The 15,029-nt window shown below is 36.9% G+C and overlaps 1 protein-coding gene across 1 annotated transcript in view; it reads left to right on the top strand.

Annotated features, from left to right (window-relative positions):
* Positions 1 to 15,029, top strand: part of Ano3 (anoctamin 3) — a 241,347-nt gene that overhangs the window by 217,247 nt on the left and 9,071 nt on the right. Inside the window, exons 18-22 of the mRNA XM_051144318.1 lie at positions 3,009 to 3,045; positions 5,663 to 5,774; positions 6,676 to 6,733; positions 12,733 to 12,830; positions 14,728 to 14,861. Coding sequence (XP_051000275.1) covers positions 3,009 to 3,045; positions 5,663 to 5,774; positions 6,676 to 6,733; positions 12,733 to 12,830; positions 14,728 to 14,861 — 439 coding nt within the window. The remainder of the gene's footprint in view (positions 1 to 3,008; positions 3,046 to 5,662; positions 5,775 to 6,675; positions 6,734 to 12,732; positions 12,831 to 14,727; positions 14,862 to 15,029) is intronic.

Below are 15,029 nucleotides of genomic sequence, written 5' to 3'. Positions count from 1 at the left end.
AAGAAAGAGAAGAAAGAAGAAAAATCAGTGCAGATGAACTCCTCTTGTGTTTGAAACTTCCAGGAGTAAGTGACGCAAACCTTAACTGCAAGACTAGTCAAAGTATGACCTCCTTGGAATCCTTCTGGGGTTCTAAATGTGTTTACTATACAGAGAATATAATACAAGGGCCAGGGAGCAGCTCTAATATAAATCATTCACATTAGTTCTGTAGGACTTCTATATGTAGAGACCAGAACATCCATTTCTATGCTTACTTCAAAGGCTCAACCACTGCAATGGAAAATACCAAGAACTTCCTTTGCCTAAATGCCTGGGTATCTTGTCATTAATTATGTCGAATGGGTTAGTATAGAAGGGGGTGGGTCAAAGATTTGGGCCACTTTTTAACTAGGAAAGAAATTCATACCAAATGATTCATTTAGGAAAAGGCTTGACTTTCTAAAAAACAATGTGCTTGTTTATTTTGTTCATGTCTGTGTCCATGTTCATGGTCTCTGGTGAAATCCAGCAGGTGTAACTACTAGGCAAGCAATTTCTTAGACTCTGCACATCTCTTTAGAATGTTTCTCAGCCGAAGTAACAAATGCAAAACTCCTTGAGAAGTCCTTCTGGTATTTGCTGCTCTTCTCTTCTCGGTCTATTTTTATATAACACACTATCAAAGCGTTAGTAAAAAGCCGTTGTCTTATAAGTTCAGAAAATTAATTCCTAAATAATTGCCAGGGCTTGGCACCATGGCACACACTTATAATCCCAGCCCTCAGGGAGGCAGAGGCAGGGGGATTTCTGTGAGTTTGAGGCTTGTCTGGCCTACAAAGCAAGTCCAGGACAGCCAAGGCTATACCGGGAAACCCTGTATCAAACAAAAACAAACAAACAAAAAAACAACCTACCCAAATAAACAACAACAAAACAACAAAACTAACTGACTAAATAAATAAATAAATAAATAAATATTGCCAGCTTCAAGCATGCCCTAGAAGCCTGTTTCCCTCTAGGATTCTCTGGTTTATCAATTATTAATGTGCTCTGCTACCTTGCTTCTGAAGGAAGTGTCATATTCTTCAAGAAGCTTTTCCTACTGTAAAGTAATATAATTTCTTTTACCCAACTTTTTGAGACAGAGTTTTTTTGTATAGCCCTGCTATTCTATAACTCTCTGTGTAGACCAAATTGGCTTCAAACTCATAGAGACCTGCCTGCCTCTGCTTCCTGAGTGCTGATATTAAATGTGTGTGCCACCACCATCTGTCTTTATCTCTTGACATAGGTGCAGGCCATTTGTGCCTACTCGTTGGCAATCAAGATCCATGAAAATATAGACTATACCTTTATAGTTATCTATTATTTGATTTTTCCAAATACTAATAATATTAGAAATTACTGATGAATATTTAATATAATAACAGTATATGAGCAAGAGTCTGTATGTGATATACTGTAGGTAACAGTGGGTAATTTTAGAATCTCTCCAATATGGTATCATATGTATTACATAGGGCTTAGAATCAGAATGCTTGTCTATGATCCTGCTTGTTTTTCCTCCCCGAGTTACACGGCCATTTCATTTCACATATTCAAATTCACACACAGACAACCTGCTCTCTCAGCACAGTTGCTACCATATATGAGACATTTGAATGTGTTTAAGTCGTGGATTCCTTGTGCCTTTAGAGTTGGACTGAACAAGTTGTTTTGTGAACTGTTTGTGGAGTAGCGTATGGATGGCACCAATGAGCTGTGTCATTTGGGTCTAGACTATTCAGGTTCTTAATTACTTTGGATAAGTTTCTTACTGCAATTTGTAACATTCCTCTAAATGTTACTGTCATCGCTTGGGGCATCCGGCTAAAGATGTTTCACTAGAGACTTGTAGATGGTGGAAAGTCCTCATAAGAGAGCATTCCTATGGTACTTCTTGCTTAGTGTTTTATTCTATCAGGCCACATGACTGATATTATCAGCCTTAGCTCCTTGTTCTGTAAAATGGGGCTACAATACTTACTTGACACAATTGTTGTTCTGTAATTACTATGTGGAAAGTGCTGGCTCAGGTGAAATAGTGTAAATGGCAACTCCTATGCAGGCTTGGCTTTCAGTCCCCGTGAGGGCATTCAGCTCAGTGCTTACACACAGTGGCTGCTCACATGCTTTTTGTCGGCTGATAAAGTCCATCTTGTTAAAGCCCTTGGAGAACCTGTTATTGCCATCTGACTTTATAACTGGGACATGGAAAAGAGCAGGGTACAATGAGAAGAACACGCTCACAAAATCAAAGTACTCTTGTTTTAATATTGGAAAATATTAGCATGTGTATAAAAGTAAAGTCAAAATCAAAATAAATCCAAACAGAAACATGCATTAGGTAGAGACAGGTATTCACTTAATGTCATCTGTCTCAAGATAGTCTTGATTTTTAAAAGGTGTAAATTTGGATCATGCCTAAGAAGAAATAGCAATCATTCTACTGAAAGAACCATCAGTGAATATGAATACTTTGTTAAATATTCAAATACATTCCTTGAATTTTGAATACTTTGGGCATGGCTATTGTTTGGTTTTGTTCTAATCTATTTTGTGTGTATATGCATGTGTTTGGGTGTGTGCATATCATGTGTGTATGGATACATGATCATTCTAGAAGAGGACATCAAATACCCCAAGGCTGGAGTTGCAGACAGTCTTGAATTTCATCTCAGCCACTAACTAGCTGAATGAATTTTGTTAGTTTTTGTCTCAGTTTATGGAGTAGATATTCAATGAAAGTGGCAACAAATAGTTGTTTTGCGGATAGTAAGGTGTCTTTATGTATGCATACACATGTGTTTTTAACTCATTTTATTTCAGTTATTCTGGGTATATATAAACACTACATGCTGTGTTAAGAAATACTTCTACTTTGCTTAAAATGTATACACCGTGTAGACACACTTTGGGGCCTTATTGTAAAAGTGTAAATTCTAGAACCACACAAAAAGAGTATTTACCTGTATATTCTTTTGCAGGCTTATGAAAAAATTGCATACCTCCTTACTAACTTAGGTAAGTTCATTTTCTTTATTTTAGTTTTAGTAAGTAAATAACTCCATGCATATTAGTCTCTAGACATTTTGTGTATTTTACCATTTTTCTGTCTTCAGTTTCACAAGTATTTACAAATAACCAAACACAAGGAGACAAAGCATGCCATCTGAAACTATCCATCTAGAAGCTAGGGAACTTACTCATCATTACTTAGACACTTTTTTCTCAGACTTCTCAGGTCTTTCCCCCTCCACTCATAGGTATATGACGTGTGTTGAAAGTAGAGGTCGGTCAAAATCCTGCTTTGGCCTCTGTGTGTAGGTCAGAGGAATGCTTAGAGGAACTAATTTGAATCTCTTCTTCCATCAAATAGAGTCTCGGCTCTGCAGTGAGAACTTGTGGGTTAAAATCTTTGTTCTACAACTTATCCTAGTGAGCTATAAAGTACTGATCAATAGCCGTGCCTATTGACTTCATATATTCATTGCTTAAAATGATGATAATATTCTCTCTCTCTCTCTCTCTCTCTCTCTCTCTCTCTCTCTCTCTCTCTCTCTCTCTCTCTTTCTCTCTCTCTCTTTCTCTCCCTCCCTCCTTCCCTCCTTCCCTCCTTCCCTGGGATTAAAATGTACATCACATCTCCTGGCAAGGATGTTGTCACAGAATTTCATTTACTATTACTGTGATATATTTTAGTTTTGACCCACAAGCAATCATGTTTCAGAATACCCAGTTTGATGTCTACTTTTTGTTCCTTTGTTTCTTGTAAAAAAAAAAAAAAAAAGTTTTGAAGTGTTGAGTAAATAATGATTCCTTCACTTTTTGGATTACATTTAGTTTTAGGTTACATTTAGTGTGTGTGTGTGTGTGTGTGTGTGTGTGTGTGTGTGTGTGTGTGTGTGTGTGTGTGTGTGTGTCCACCATGGTCCCATACAGAAGTCAGAAGATTGCTTTTGGAATCTTTTGTTGTTTCACTTCCACAATGTGGGTTTTAGGAATTGAACTCAGGGGTCACGTTTGGCAGCAAACACAACAGAACAAAATAAAACCAAAGATTGTAGGGCACCTGTGTGTAGATTATCCATTGATTGCAGCCCTATAGGATGAAACAGATCCCATCTTTTCCTTGAAATATTCCTACCGTTAGAATTTTAGATAGGGCTTCAGATTTCACATTTTCTCCTCAAAGTCATTTTTACCTCTTTTGCCCCTCTTCTTGTTTGCTGACTCAGAAAAACAGCTATGGCTTCCAAAATATACATGTCCATATAATTTCTCCACTAGGGTGCTCCCAGTCATATTCTTACTGACTCTGTTTTCCTATGGTACTTTCTGATTTTTCTAGCCTTCTGTGATCTGATACGCATGCCTCAGCACCTTTGGGGGTTGGGGGAACTGCAGTTCTTCAACCACTGGCTTCATGCTCAGATGCTGGTTTTAGCCTCTGCTGAAGAGTTAGCTGTTTGATAACAATTCTTTTTCAGTTTCTAGAAAGCAGACTTCTCCCATATGCTAGTGTCTCCTTTTTCCTAGTCTCACTAGTTTTGATACTTCCATATGAATACCTATTTGCATACTTAGTTTTGGGGTGTTGAGTAAAGGTCAGTCTGAATATTTATATTGCAAATAAAATTTTTTAAAAGAAAATAAGATACAAAAAGAATGTGGAAAAAATTCTTGACATCTCTCCAGCCCAAGGTTCATTTCTCAAACACTTATATAATCAGAGATTTGTTTGCCCCAACTTCCCGATCAAAATGAACAAAAGCTATATTCCAAGATTCTGTCTTTTGGATGACTACAATTAAGATGGAAATACAAAGAAGTATTTTTGTTTGCTTGTTATGTTTTGTATTGTTTTGGGGGGAGAACAGAGTCTCCCTATGTAGTGCTGCCTTCCTATTAACTATGTAGATCAGTTTTGTCTTCAACTCACAAATATCATCTTCCTTGCAACCTGTGTTCTGGGATTAACAGGATATGCCACAGTTTTCTCTTTTCTGGTACTTTTTTAGTGTAGTTTTTGAACTTGAAAATTTTGAATAATAGTTCCCATTTCATTGTTGTATATCAAATGCACCAAACACCACAAATTATACATTAAGTGCCAACCATCTGCTTTGTTGTTCTTTCTGAGTATAATTGTTTCAGCTGGATAATAAAGTACTATCAAAAGCTTTCTTACAGATTGTTTCAAAGCTCTGTTTCTCATACCTATGTTAATTTCTTTAAAGCTATTTTATCTTTAGTACAGATGATATTGAGAAAAAAAGTGACCATGGCAGGGGGGGTTATAATTAATAGGAAAAATGAAATTAGCTTTTTGTCCTAAATACCATTAATGTAAAAGGTTTTGCTTAGTAACTTTATTTTTTACATGTAACCCAGAGATGGCATGGTTTCTATGAACTTATAGTTCTTAATTAATAGGCATGGTTAATATTGATATTTCTTTATCTGGCCTTGTGTTTGTGTATTTTTTTTTAACATTTTGGCTAAGCTAATGTATGTTTCACATTAGAATTTAGATTCTACTTATCTCCTTTTCACTGCAAGACTGAAAGGTCTTTTAAAGGGAGAACACTGATGGCTTTTTGCTCATTGCATGTGTGTCAGTAATCTGTGCTTCCTTTAGAATATCCTCGGACAGAATCAGAATGGGAAAACAGCTTTGCCTTGAAGATGTTCCTTTTCCAGTTTGTCAATCTGAACAGTTCTATCTTCTATATTGCATTCTTTTTGGGAAGGTGAGTTAACTTTAACCATGCTGCTGTAGCCAGGGGAAAAAAAAAAAACCAAAACATATATAAACATTCTACTGCCAATTATGTAACAGAAGTAATGAATCCTTGGCCACTGCCTTAGAATATTATACAATCAGATTGTATATGTGTTCTTACTGAGGCAACCTAAGACAGCTACTACCACTTGTATCTTGTACACACACACACACACACACACAGAGAGAGAGAGAGAGAGAGAGAGAGAGAGAGAGAGAGAGAGAGAGGAGAGGAGAGAGGAGAGAGGAGCGAGAGAGAGGAGAGAGAGAGAGCGAGAGAGAGAGAGAGAGAGAGAGAGGAGGAGAGAGAGAGAGAGAGAGAGAGAGAGGAGAGAGAGAGAGAGAAATACATGTGTAACTTGTCATCTATCACTAATTTTTATTTCGTTTAGAAGAAAAGAATTTTAATGTATCTTTGAGTTATATTTTTTTGATGTGGAAACCAGGATTTTAATAATTGGTTCCTCCCTTGATCCTGAATTTGAGGAAAAATTTATAAAATTAACAGGCCCAGTTTGCTATATATAGTCACTCCTCCATTTGAAGTTATGGCAACACTCAGAAGCTAGAAACATCTTGATAATATTCATTAACTTGGCCCACACAACATTAAAATTCTACATGGAACAAAGTATTAAATGTCATCAGATTGATATAGCTTCACTTTCTCTACTCATTGGTACTGAGTTCATGCCTCATTTTCTCCTTTTAAAGTCAGTTACTTTGGTGTTGTTTAAGCATAGCAAATCAACTGTATGGGACAAATTGCACCAAGGAACGATTTTGTCTACCTACACACAAGGACTCTGTGTGATTTGTCAGCAGGTGAACTTCACTTAATTGCTAATGAATTCAAACCCTTTTTACAGGTTCGTAGGCCACCCAGGAAAATACAATAAACTTTTTGAGCGGTGGAGACTGGAGGAAGTAAGTAGCGCCATGAGAGTGGGTGTGTGGAAGGGTATGGGTACCGGCCAGTGACTGTGGGAGGTGATGGGCTGGGGAGGGAAGATGTCCAAGAGTGTTCTTAGAGGCAGATTTTGGAAGAGAAGTGATTTTTTTGTGTTTAAAACGGAAGCAGCCACATGTGTTTTTAACACTGATGATGCTTTTTCAGTTAAACACCAATATTTTGGCCTCTTCCCGTAATGCTTATTAAATCATGTTTTCTTGTTTGTTTGCTCTCTATTTACAAAGCCACACTAAAGATAGTTCCTATCATTGTAGTCATTTTGTAAAAGTATTGCCATCTAATGAATGGATTTCCAAATATAAAAGTGAAATGATAATTCAGTCTAAAAAAATCCAAGATGAAATAGTCATATATAAACATGTGTGCACAAGTGCTGAAAGCTCATATTTCTTTATTAACTTACAACACATATAACCCAGGGAAACAAGATGAAGGGGTAGGATTTCTGCATGTGTTAAGCCTTCACTGAAGCTGAGAATTTGTCCTTTCAAAAGACAGCACTTGGTAAAGTGAGGAGTCTCTTTGTCAGACATTTGCCAACAGAAGCCTGACAGGTCTATGTAGTGAAAGGACAGCTGCTTTTGACTTGGGTTTCTTTAATGGAAAGTTAGTTGGTGTCCTCTTTATGTCTGTGCTTGTGTTATATTTCCTTCTGTGAGCTCTTCCTGTTCACTTTTTTTTTTCTTTTTCTTTTTCTTTTTATTTTTATTAATTTATTCTTGTTACATCTCAATGTTTATCCCATCCCTTTTATCCTCCCATTCCTCCCCCCCCCATTTTCCCATTATTCCCCTCCCCTATGACTGTTCCTGAGGGGGATTATGTCCCCCTATATATTCTCATAGGGTATCAAGTCTCTTCTTGGCTACTTGCTGTCCTTCCTCTGAGTGCCACCAGGTCTCCCCCTCCAGGGGACATGGTCAAATGTGAGGCACCAGAGTACGTGAGAAAGTCGTATCACACTCTCCACTCAACTGTGGAGAATATTCTGACCATTGGCTAGATCTGGGAAGGGGTTTAAAGTTTACCTCCTGTATTGTCCTTGGCTGGTGCCTTAGTTTGAGCGGGACCCCTGGGCCCAAATCTGCCTATCATATTGTTCTACTTGTAGATTTCTAGGACCCTCTGGATCCTTTTATTTTGCTGTTCTCCCATGCGTCTCTCATTTAGAGTCCCAATAGGATGCCTTCCCCTCTGATCTTCACCTGTTCACTTTAATAAGATTTTTTTCTGCTTACTAATTCACAAACTAATATAATTTGAATCTCACATCAACACACAAATGCATTTGTTTCTCCTTTAATTTTTCTTTAATAGCTCTTCTTACAAAAATATTTACCCTTTATCTAATGAAAATTATAGGATTTTTGTTTGTTGTTGTTTGTTTGTTTTGTTGCTGTTGTTAGTTAGATTTCAAAAAGAATCTTGTGTAGTTCACAATGTCTTTGAACTTTTTATGTAGCAGAGGAAATCCTTGAACTCTTGACCCCTTGTCTCTACCTCCCAAGGCCAAGGTTTATATGTGCACCATTCTGCCTAGCTTAAATAACACTGATTTCAATATACTGATTTTAGTATTGACATTATGCTCCACATATTCTTATTAGTTCTAGGAACATAAAGCAACTCATTTTTATTATTAATCTTATTTTATAATGTGTTGATATTTACCAATCCAAAACTTACTTTTATGTAAAGAATGATCAAGTGTTATTTACCAAATAGAAGTTATATATTTAATAGCAAAGACATAGTCTGTATTTGTTGAAGCCTATATCCTATAATTGTGTCTCCTGATGAGAACTTTGTTCTTTCTCAACCAAAGTGATTTTAAGGGTTCTATTGCAAAAATCCAATAACTACATGGTGCCTTTAATATGAGATTGAAAAATAGAAGGGGTTTTTATTTTTATTTTTATTTTTATTTTTTTTTGTGGAAATTGATGATTTTATTTAAAAGTTGAATGAATAGAAATTACTTTTTTCTCTTTTGGTTTTTTGAGACGGGGTTTCTCCATGTAGCTCTGGCCTTCCTGGAGTTCACTCCATAGATCAGGCTCAAACTCAGAGATTCACTTGCTTTTGCCTATTGAGTTCTGCGTTAAAAGCTGGCACCACAATCACCTGTTGAAAATTTACTTTTAAAGTTAATAAAAAGTAAAGAATAAAATAGAGAAAAGGTGATAACTAACAAAAGCTCAAGTTTTTAAGTGAGTAGAATATACCTGTGGGAAGAATGATAATTTTAGTATTATGAAGCCTTCCTTTTTGTCTGTTGTTGATTAGTTCCTGGACCCTCCGTGGATATCAAAACACCCGGATCTTTATGTTTCTTATATAAGATTGCCTTGTAGAAGAGTGGATAAAGAAACTGTGGTACATATACACTATGGAATACTACTCAGCTATTAAAAACAAGGAATTCCCAAAATTTGTGGATAAATGGATTGAGCTAGAAATGATCATAATGAGTGAGTTAACCCAGAAGCAGAAAGAATCAAATGGTATATACTCACTTATATCTGCATACTAGCCCAAGGGGCATGTCCCACGAAAGCCTTCACTTACCAGGAAACTGGGACAGAGGGGAAGGCATCCTATTGGGACTCTAAATGAGAGACGCATGGGAGAACAGCAAAATAAAAGGATCCAGAGGGTCCTAGAAATCTACAAGTAGAACAATATGATAGGCAGATTTGGGCCCAGGGGTCCCGCTCAAACTAAGGCACCAGCCAAGGACAATACAGGAGGTAAACTTTAAACCCCTTCCCAGATCTAGCCAATGGTCAGAATATTCTCCACAGTTGAGTGGAGAGTGTGATACGACTTTCTCACATACTCTGGTGCCTCACATTTGACCATGTCCCCAGGAGGGGTGACCTGGTGGCACTCAGAGGAAGGACAGCAGGTAGCCAAGAAGAGACTTGATACCCTATGAGAATAGAAGGGGTTTTTAAAAGATTATGAAAGAAGAGTGAAGGGAGAAGTAGCTCCGGTCTCCATAAAAGGCTCCTTAAAATCACAGGGAGACTTAATTACATCTTTTCAGAGCATTCCAGAAATGGTCTCTGTACATGCATGAAGCCTAAAACTCCCTCAGAATATATGCATGCTTTACAATGGAAAGTTTAGACTCAAATGTTATTTACCCTTGCAATTTGTTCTTTGCCCTTAATTCCTCATTCATGACTATCCAGTTCTCCATGCTAAATCGGCAATACTAAACTTAGGTTGCCAAGTTATTTATAGTTAAGAGTTAATTTACAAAAAAATTAAAAAAAATTAAAAAGCAAGTATTAACACAGGCTCAGCAGTAGGCCTCTGGTGGACAGTCTGCCATTGACACACTAAGGGAAATTCTTCACAAATTCTTGCTGATGCTCATCATTGTTCTGGCTCTATGGCAAGATTTGTAGTATTCTGCGGCCAAAGACAGACAAAGGCAGAGTGTCATGATACATCGCTATAACCCCAGCACTTGCGAAGCTGAACAATTAAGTAGGCAAGCTAAAGGCAAACCCTGAGTGTATAATGAATTGCAAACCTACATGGGCTGTTACAAAGTAAGACACTGGGTGAGAATGGGGGAACAGGGGGGCATTGAGACCTTTTATAACCCTGGTAACTCTGGAAGTCTCAAGTTTTTCAGTTTTCTTTTGTTCTGTTTATCCGTATGTCTGTCTTGTTTTTGTTGTTATGCATGGAAAAGACTCATACCCATATTCAGCAAGAGCCTGGTCACGTGGGTCATACTTAGTTAGTAATTTAAGAATTACTAGATAAGTTAAGAAGACTAAAGTGGAGACAGAGTGTTTATGCCATATAGATGCACTTTAATTCCCTTTTATATTTTATAGTATTAAAATGTATAATAATAACAATAATATTTATTATGATATTAATTTTATTGACAAGTGTACAAAGAGAGAAGTTTTATAGTGTGTTTAATGTCACAATGGGGAGTAACATTATGATTCAAATAAAAGCAGCATAGCTTCAAAGCCTTGCTCTGAACAGTGTTTCCCAGCCGCCATAGGGATGATATGTGAGCATAACCATGGAAATGCATCTTGCTGAGATGACTATCTAATTAATGTCTCAGACAAATGAGTTGTCTTTAGAGTAAAAATCCCAAAGTAGGCGAGGTGAAGGGTCATGGAGTCTGACAGTCCTGCCTGTTCCCTAGCTTCCTCAAAGTATGATGACTAAAGACACTCACCCTCCCTAGCTCTCACCAAAACAAGAAAACATGTGAAAACACGGAACTTCGGTTTGCTCACAAATGCCTAGGTCTTTTCCACATTCATCCGTGCCCATTATTTATGTATTATAAGTATATGAGATTTTTACCAAAATGAATTTAGGGTGTTTAAGAGCTGACTGGCTTTATTTCAAGACCATTACTATGTGAATTGAAAAAACTAACCAATACCACCTGTCTTTGTTATTCTCTCTAGGAAAGATAAAGACGGTTGTAAATTACAAATCCTACGAGGCTTAACATTAACAAACTCATTGTTGACCTGCCTTTTCACTTTGGCCTACTCTTTACAGGAATAATTCAATCATGTATCTCTCATTGTTTTCTTTCTCCGCTCCCTTATTCTGCTGTATGTATCCCAAGCCTACACTCCAAGGCAAACGACATATTTGGTAAACAGAATTTATCCCTAGCATAATGCACTTTGGAAAGAAGACCTGAGTGCTCTTTCCTTAGGTTCTGAGCAAGTCGATTTGCCTCTAAGTTTCTTTGCAACACTGAAGAGGAGTGTTGTTAAACTATGATTGTCCCCTGCATCTTTGTGATTCAATGTCACACATTCTACTGAACACATTCATGGTATAAATGAGGAAGGATTCAGGGGGTTATATGTACATACTAGATGGAGGAGGTGTACTGAGATAATAGAATCTGGACCCTGTTATGCAGTGAGCATGGCCTTGGGCACACCTACTCTCTGGCTCCAATTTTTAAGCTACTGGGCTGGAACAGGAAAAGCAGCTTCTTTTATGTCTTATTTATTTCTTTTGAAGTCCTACTAGTACCAATTTGACAGAAATAGAATCAAAGCCATAGAAACAAGCACCCTTATGAGCAGGACATGATCCCATTTCTAAAGATCAAGACCCACATTTTCCACTTGAATTGCTTTTATAGTGCAGGTTCCAGCTGCACAGAGTTGTTGCAATGTTCAATTAAGTCATAGTTTGTGTGTGTGTGTGTGTGTGTGTGTGTGTATGTGTGTGTTTCATGCTGACTTGTTGGAAATCTAAACAAAACAAAAAAAAAAAGCACAAAGAAGAAATTTTTCATATAAACCCATACAAGGAGACATGCATGTTCCAATGACCTTTAAAAATTCTCAATGTTAGAAAAAACTGTCCAGAAGAGAATAACATGTGAAGAACATGAAAGATATGCATTGCAATATGAATATGCTGATTGAGGTTGTTCTACAGTCCTGGAAGAGAGGGGGAAATGAAATTAGTAACTGCAGTTTACTTAATTGCAAGGCACTATTGTTATTTTTTTTTTAAGCTTTGACCCATATGGGGAGGAAGATATGGGAACTTATTAAAATGACTGTATTTTTTCAGACAATCTGAAATTATTTAATAATACTAAGTTTCCTAGAAACCAAAGTCATAAACACTGTGTCAGAATCGCCTTTCTAATGCCTTGCTATTTGTGGATATAGAACATTTGTTAGCATTCATTATATGAGGCCATGATTGACAGTGGGAGACAGCAAGTCCTCAGTAAGCAAACCCAATTTCCACCAGCATTACTCAGAACTTCCCTCAATGTCATTGTACCTGTCTTCATTTTTTTACATGAGAAAATGTGACCCAGATGTAAATTTTACGTTGTAATTAAAAGTTGAAGATATTTGAACTAGCGTGGGGGGCCAGAGAAAGCAGGATACTTATGGCTCTCACCATTCTATTTTAGTGTCATCCTAGTGGCTGTCTGATAGACCTCTGCCTCCAGATGGGAGTCATCATGTTTTTAAAGCAAATATGGAACAACTTCATGGAGCTTGGATATCCGTGAGCATGCTGTCTTTAGATGTGTCTTATATATAGTTATACTTTAGGTTCCTGATTGCTGAGATGATTGGTCAGCTCCCATTCTGATTCTTACTAAATATGTGACTGCCTGTAAATTCAGGCTTTCTGAACCTCAGTTTTTCACATCTTTATGAAAAGAAAAATGGTGAGATCAACTTCAGGAACAGCTGTCAGATTAAAAGAATGACTGTATATGGAATTCTGGTTCAGCTTGTTAGCTATTTTTAAAACAAGAGAGTTGCAAAAAAAAATAAAGAAATGACCCAATATAATTTAAAAGTTAACTTTAAATAACAAAACATCTTTGAGGAGTATATACTATATGCATGTATATGCATGTATATTTATATATCTAGGTTATATAAAGATTCAAGGAAATCTCTTCTAAATGAAGCCTGCATGAAGAATGAAAGGCTGCAGTTTACCTCATGTATTTGCTATGCCCCTTCTGCTTTGCTTACCACTTTTAAATACAAGCGATGGGAAGTATTGTTATGAACACAGTTGGGGAAAACAGACATCAAGATTGTGGCACAGGACTGGATCTTCCATGAGCACTTCATAAATCCCAACAGAGTGGAATTGTATAGTCACTGTACAATAGAAAATAATTCTTTGCATCATCATCATCATCATCATCATCATCATCATCATCACATCATGTGTGATACTGTATTCCCTGGGCATGTCAGATACTCATCTTAACAATGGCTTTGCTCAACTGGTAAACCTGGGTCATGCATTTCAAATACTGAGGGGAAAATAGCAAAGGATATTCCGTTTGTGTTTTTCAAACACTTAGGCAAAGCCTTGTAGGTGAAAACTTAGCAAGAATGAACAGATCATCAAAGCAGTGGTTTTCAAGTTTTAAACCACAATTCTCCATTCAACTACAACCTTAAATTTTAAATAAGCAGAGCTGTATCAATTCTAACCTGCCTCCCTTTTCACATCTTCATAAGACTCCAAGGTTGATCTTTATGGGTTGTTGACTGGAGCTCTTCTTCTAACAGATTGTGAATCTCCAATTGCTTAGAATTGAGCCTTGGGTTCTGTTCACTGAGTTGTAAAAAGTTATATAATCTCAAAGTATCTTGTTTTTACATTCTGACATAACTCATTAAACAAACTCCTCAGTGTGTACCAGCTGATCTATAGGCTTTATAATATCATTCCCAGATAATGCCTCATGTAAGTAACTCCTCTGCCTGACAATTCTTCTTTAGTAGCAGAATGCAGTCATAAGTGTAAGTGTTCAAACTTTGCATGTTTATAGCTTAAAGAAGTGGAGTTATTTGACCAACACTGACATGCAATGCATGACAGAATGGAGACCGGAACCTAGTGCTCTTGAAACTCTATGTAGTCATGCTATTTCATGCAGAACATAATTTTACTTGTGTCCACATGAACAACCCCTCATACTATGGAATATAAGCAGTGGCAGGAACAGGCCTAGTGACAAAAGGCAACATAGAAGTTTTTTATAGATGGAGGTAGAAGAAATGAATTTAGACTAATCAGTGTCAAGGACTGGCTCAGTTTAGGGGTAATGAATTCTTGATAAATATCTAGATGTTTGGAAAGATTTAGTTCCAGAATGTTTAGTTCTAGAAAGTTCTAGAATGATAGGATCTAGTAACTTTTCTAAGTCTTTTAAATTTAATTTTATAATTCAAAAGTTTAAAATTTTGTAAACATCAGACTTTATTTTCACTTGTTCAAAAGTTAAAACTATTGACTATCTTCAATTCCAGGAATACTTGATATAACCAATGATTATGTAAAATTTGTTGTTTATTTTAGTAAAATGTACATTTTTCCACAGATGCTTCAGTAAACAGATGACATGTCCTTGGTCTGCTCTCTGATGCAGGTTAATCCAAAACTGGTGGTCAAGACATAAAATCAAGCGGGGAATACAGGATGCCTCCATACCACAGTGGGAAAATGATTGGAATCTTCAGCCCATGAACATTCATGGGCTGATGGATGAGTACTTAGAAATGGGTAAGGGGAGTCTTTTCTGTACGACCATTTGGCCATGTTGATATTGCTTTTTCTAGTTCACACAAGCTTTGATTCAAGAAGAAAACAACAATAATGACTCTACTCTTTTCATCCATGAGCATCTGAAACACAAGCGAACTTTTATCCTAACAAAGTCAAGAGTTCAAG

Source organism: Acomys russatus, chromosome 4, assembly GCF_903995435.1.
Source record: "Acomys russatus chromosome 4, mAcoRus1.1, whole genome shotgun sequence".
NCBI lineage: Eukaryota > Metazoa > Chordata > Mammalia > Rodentia > Muridae > Acomys > Acomys russatus.
The sequence above is the reverse complement of the archived record's forward strand: the minus strand, read 5'-3'. Positions and strand labels throughout refer to the sequence as shown.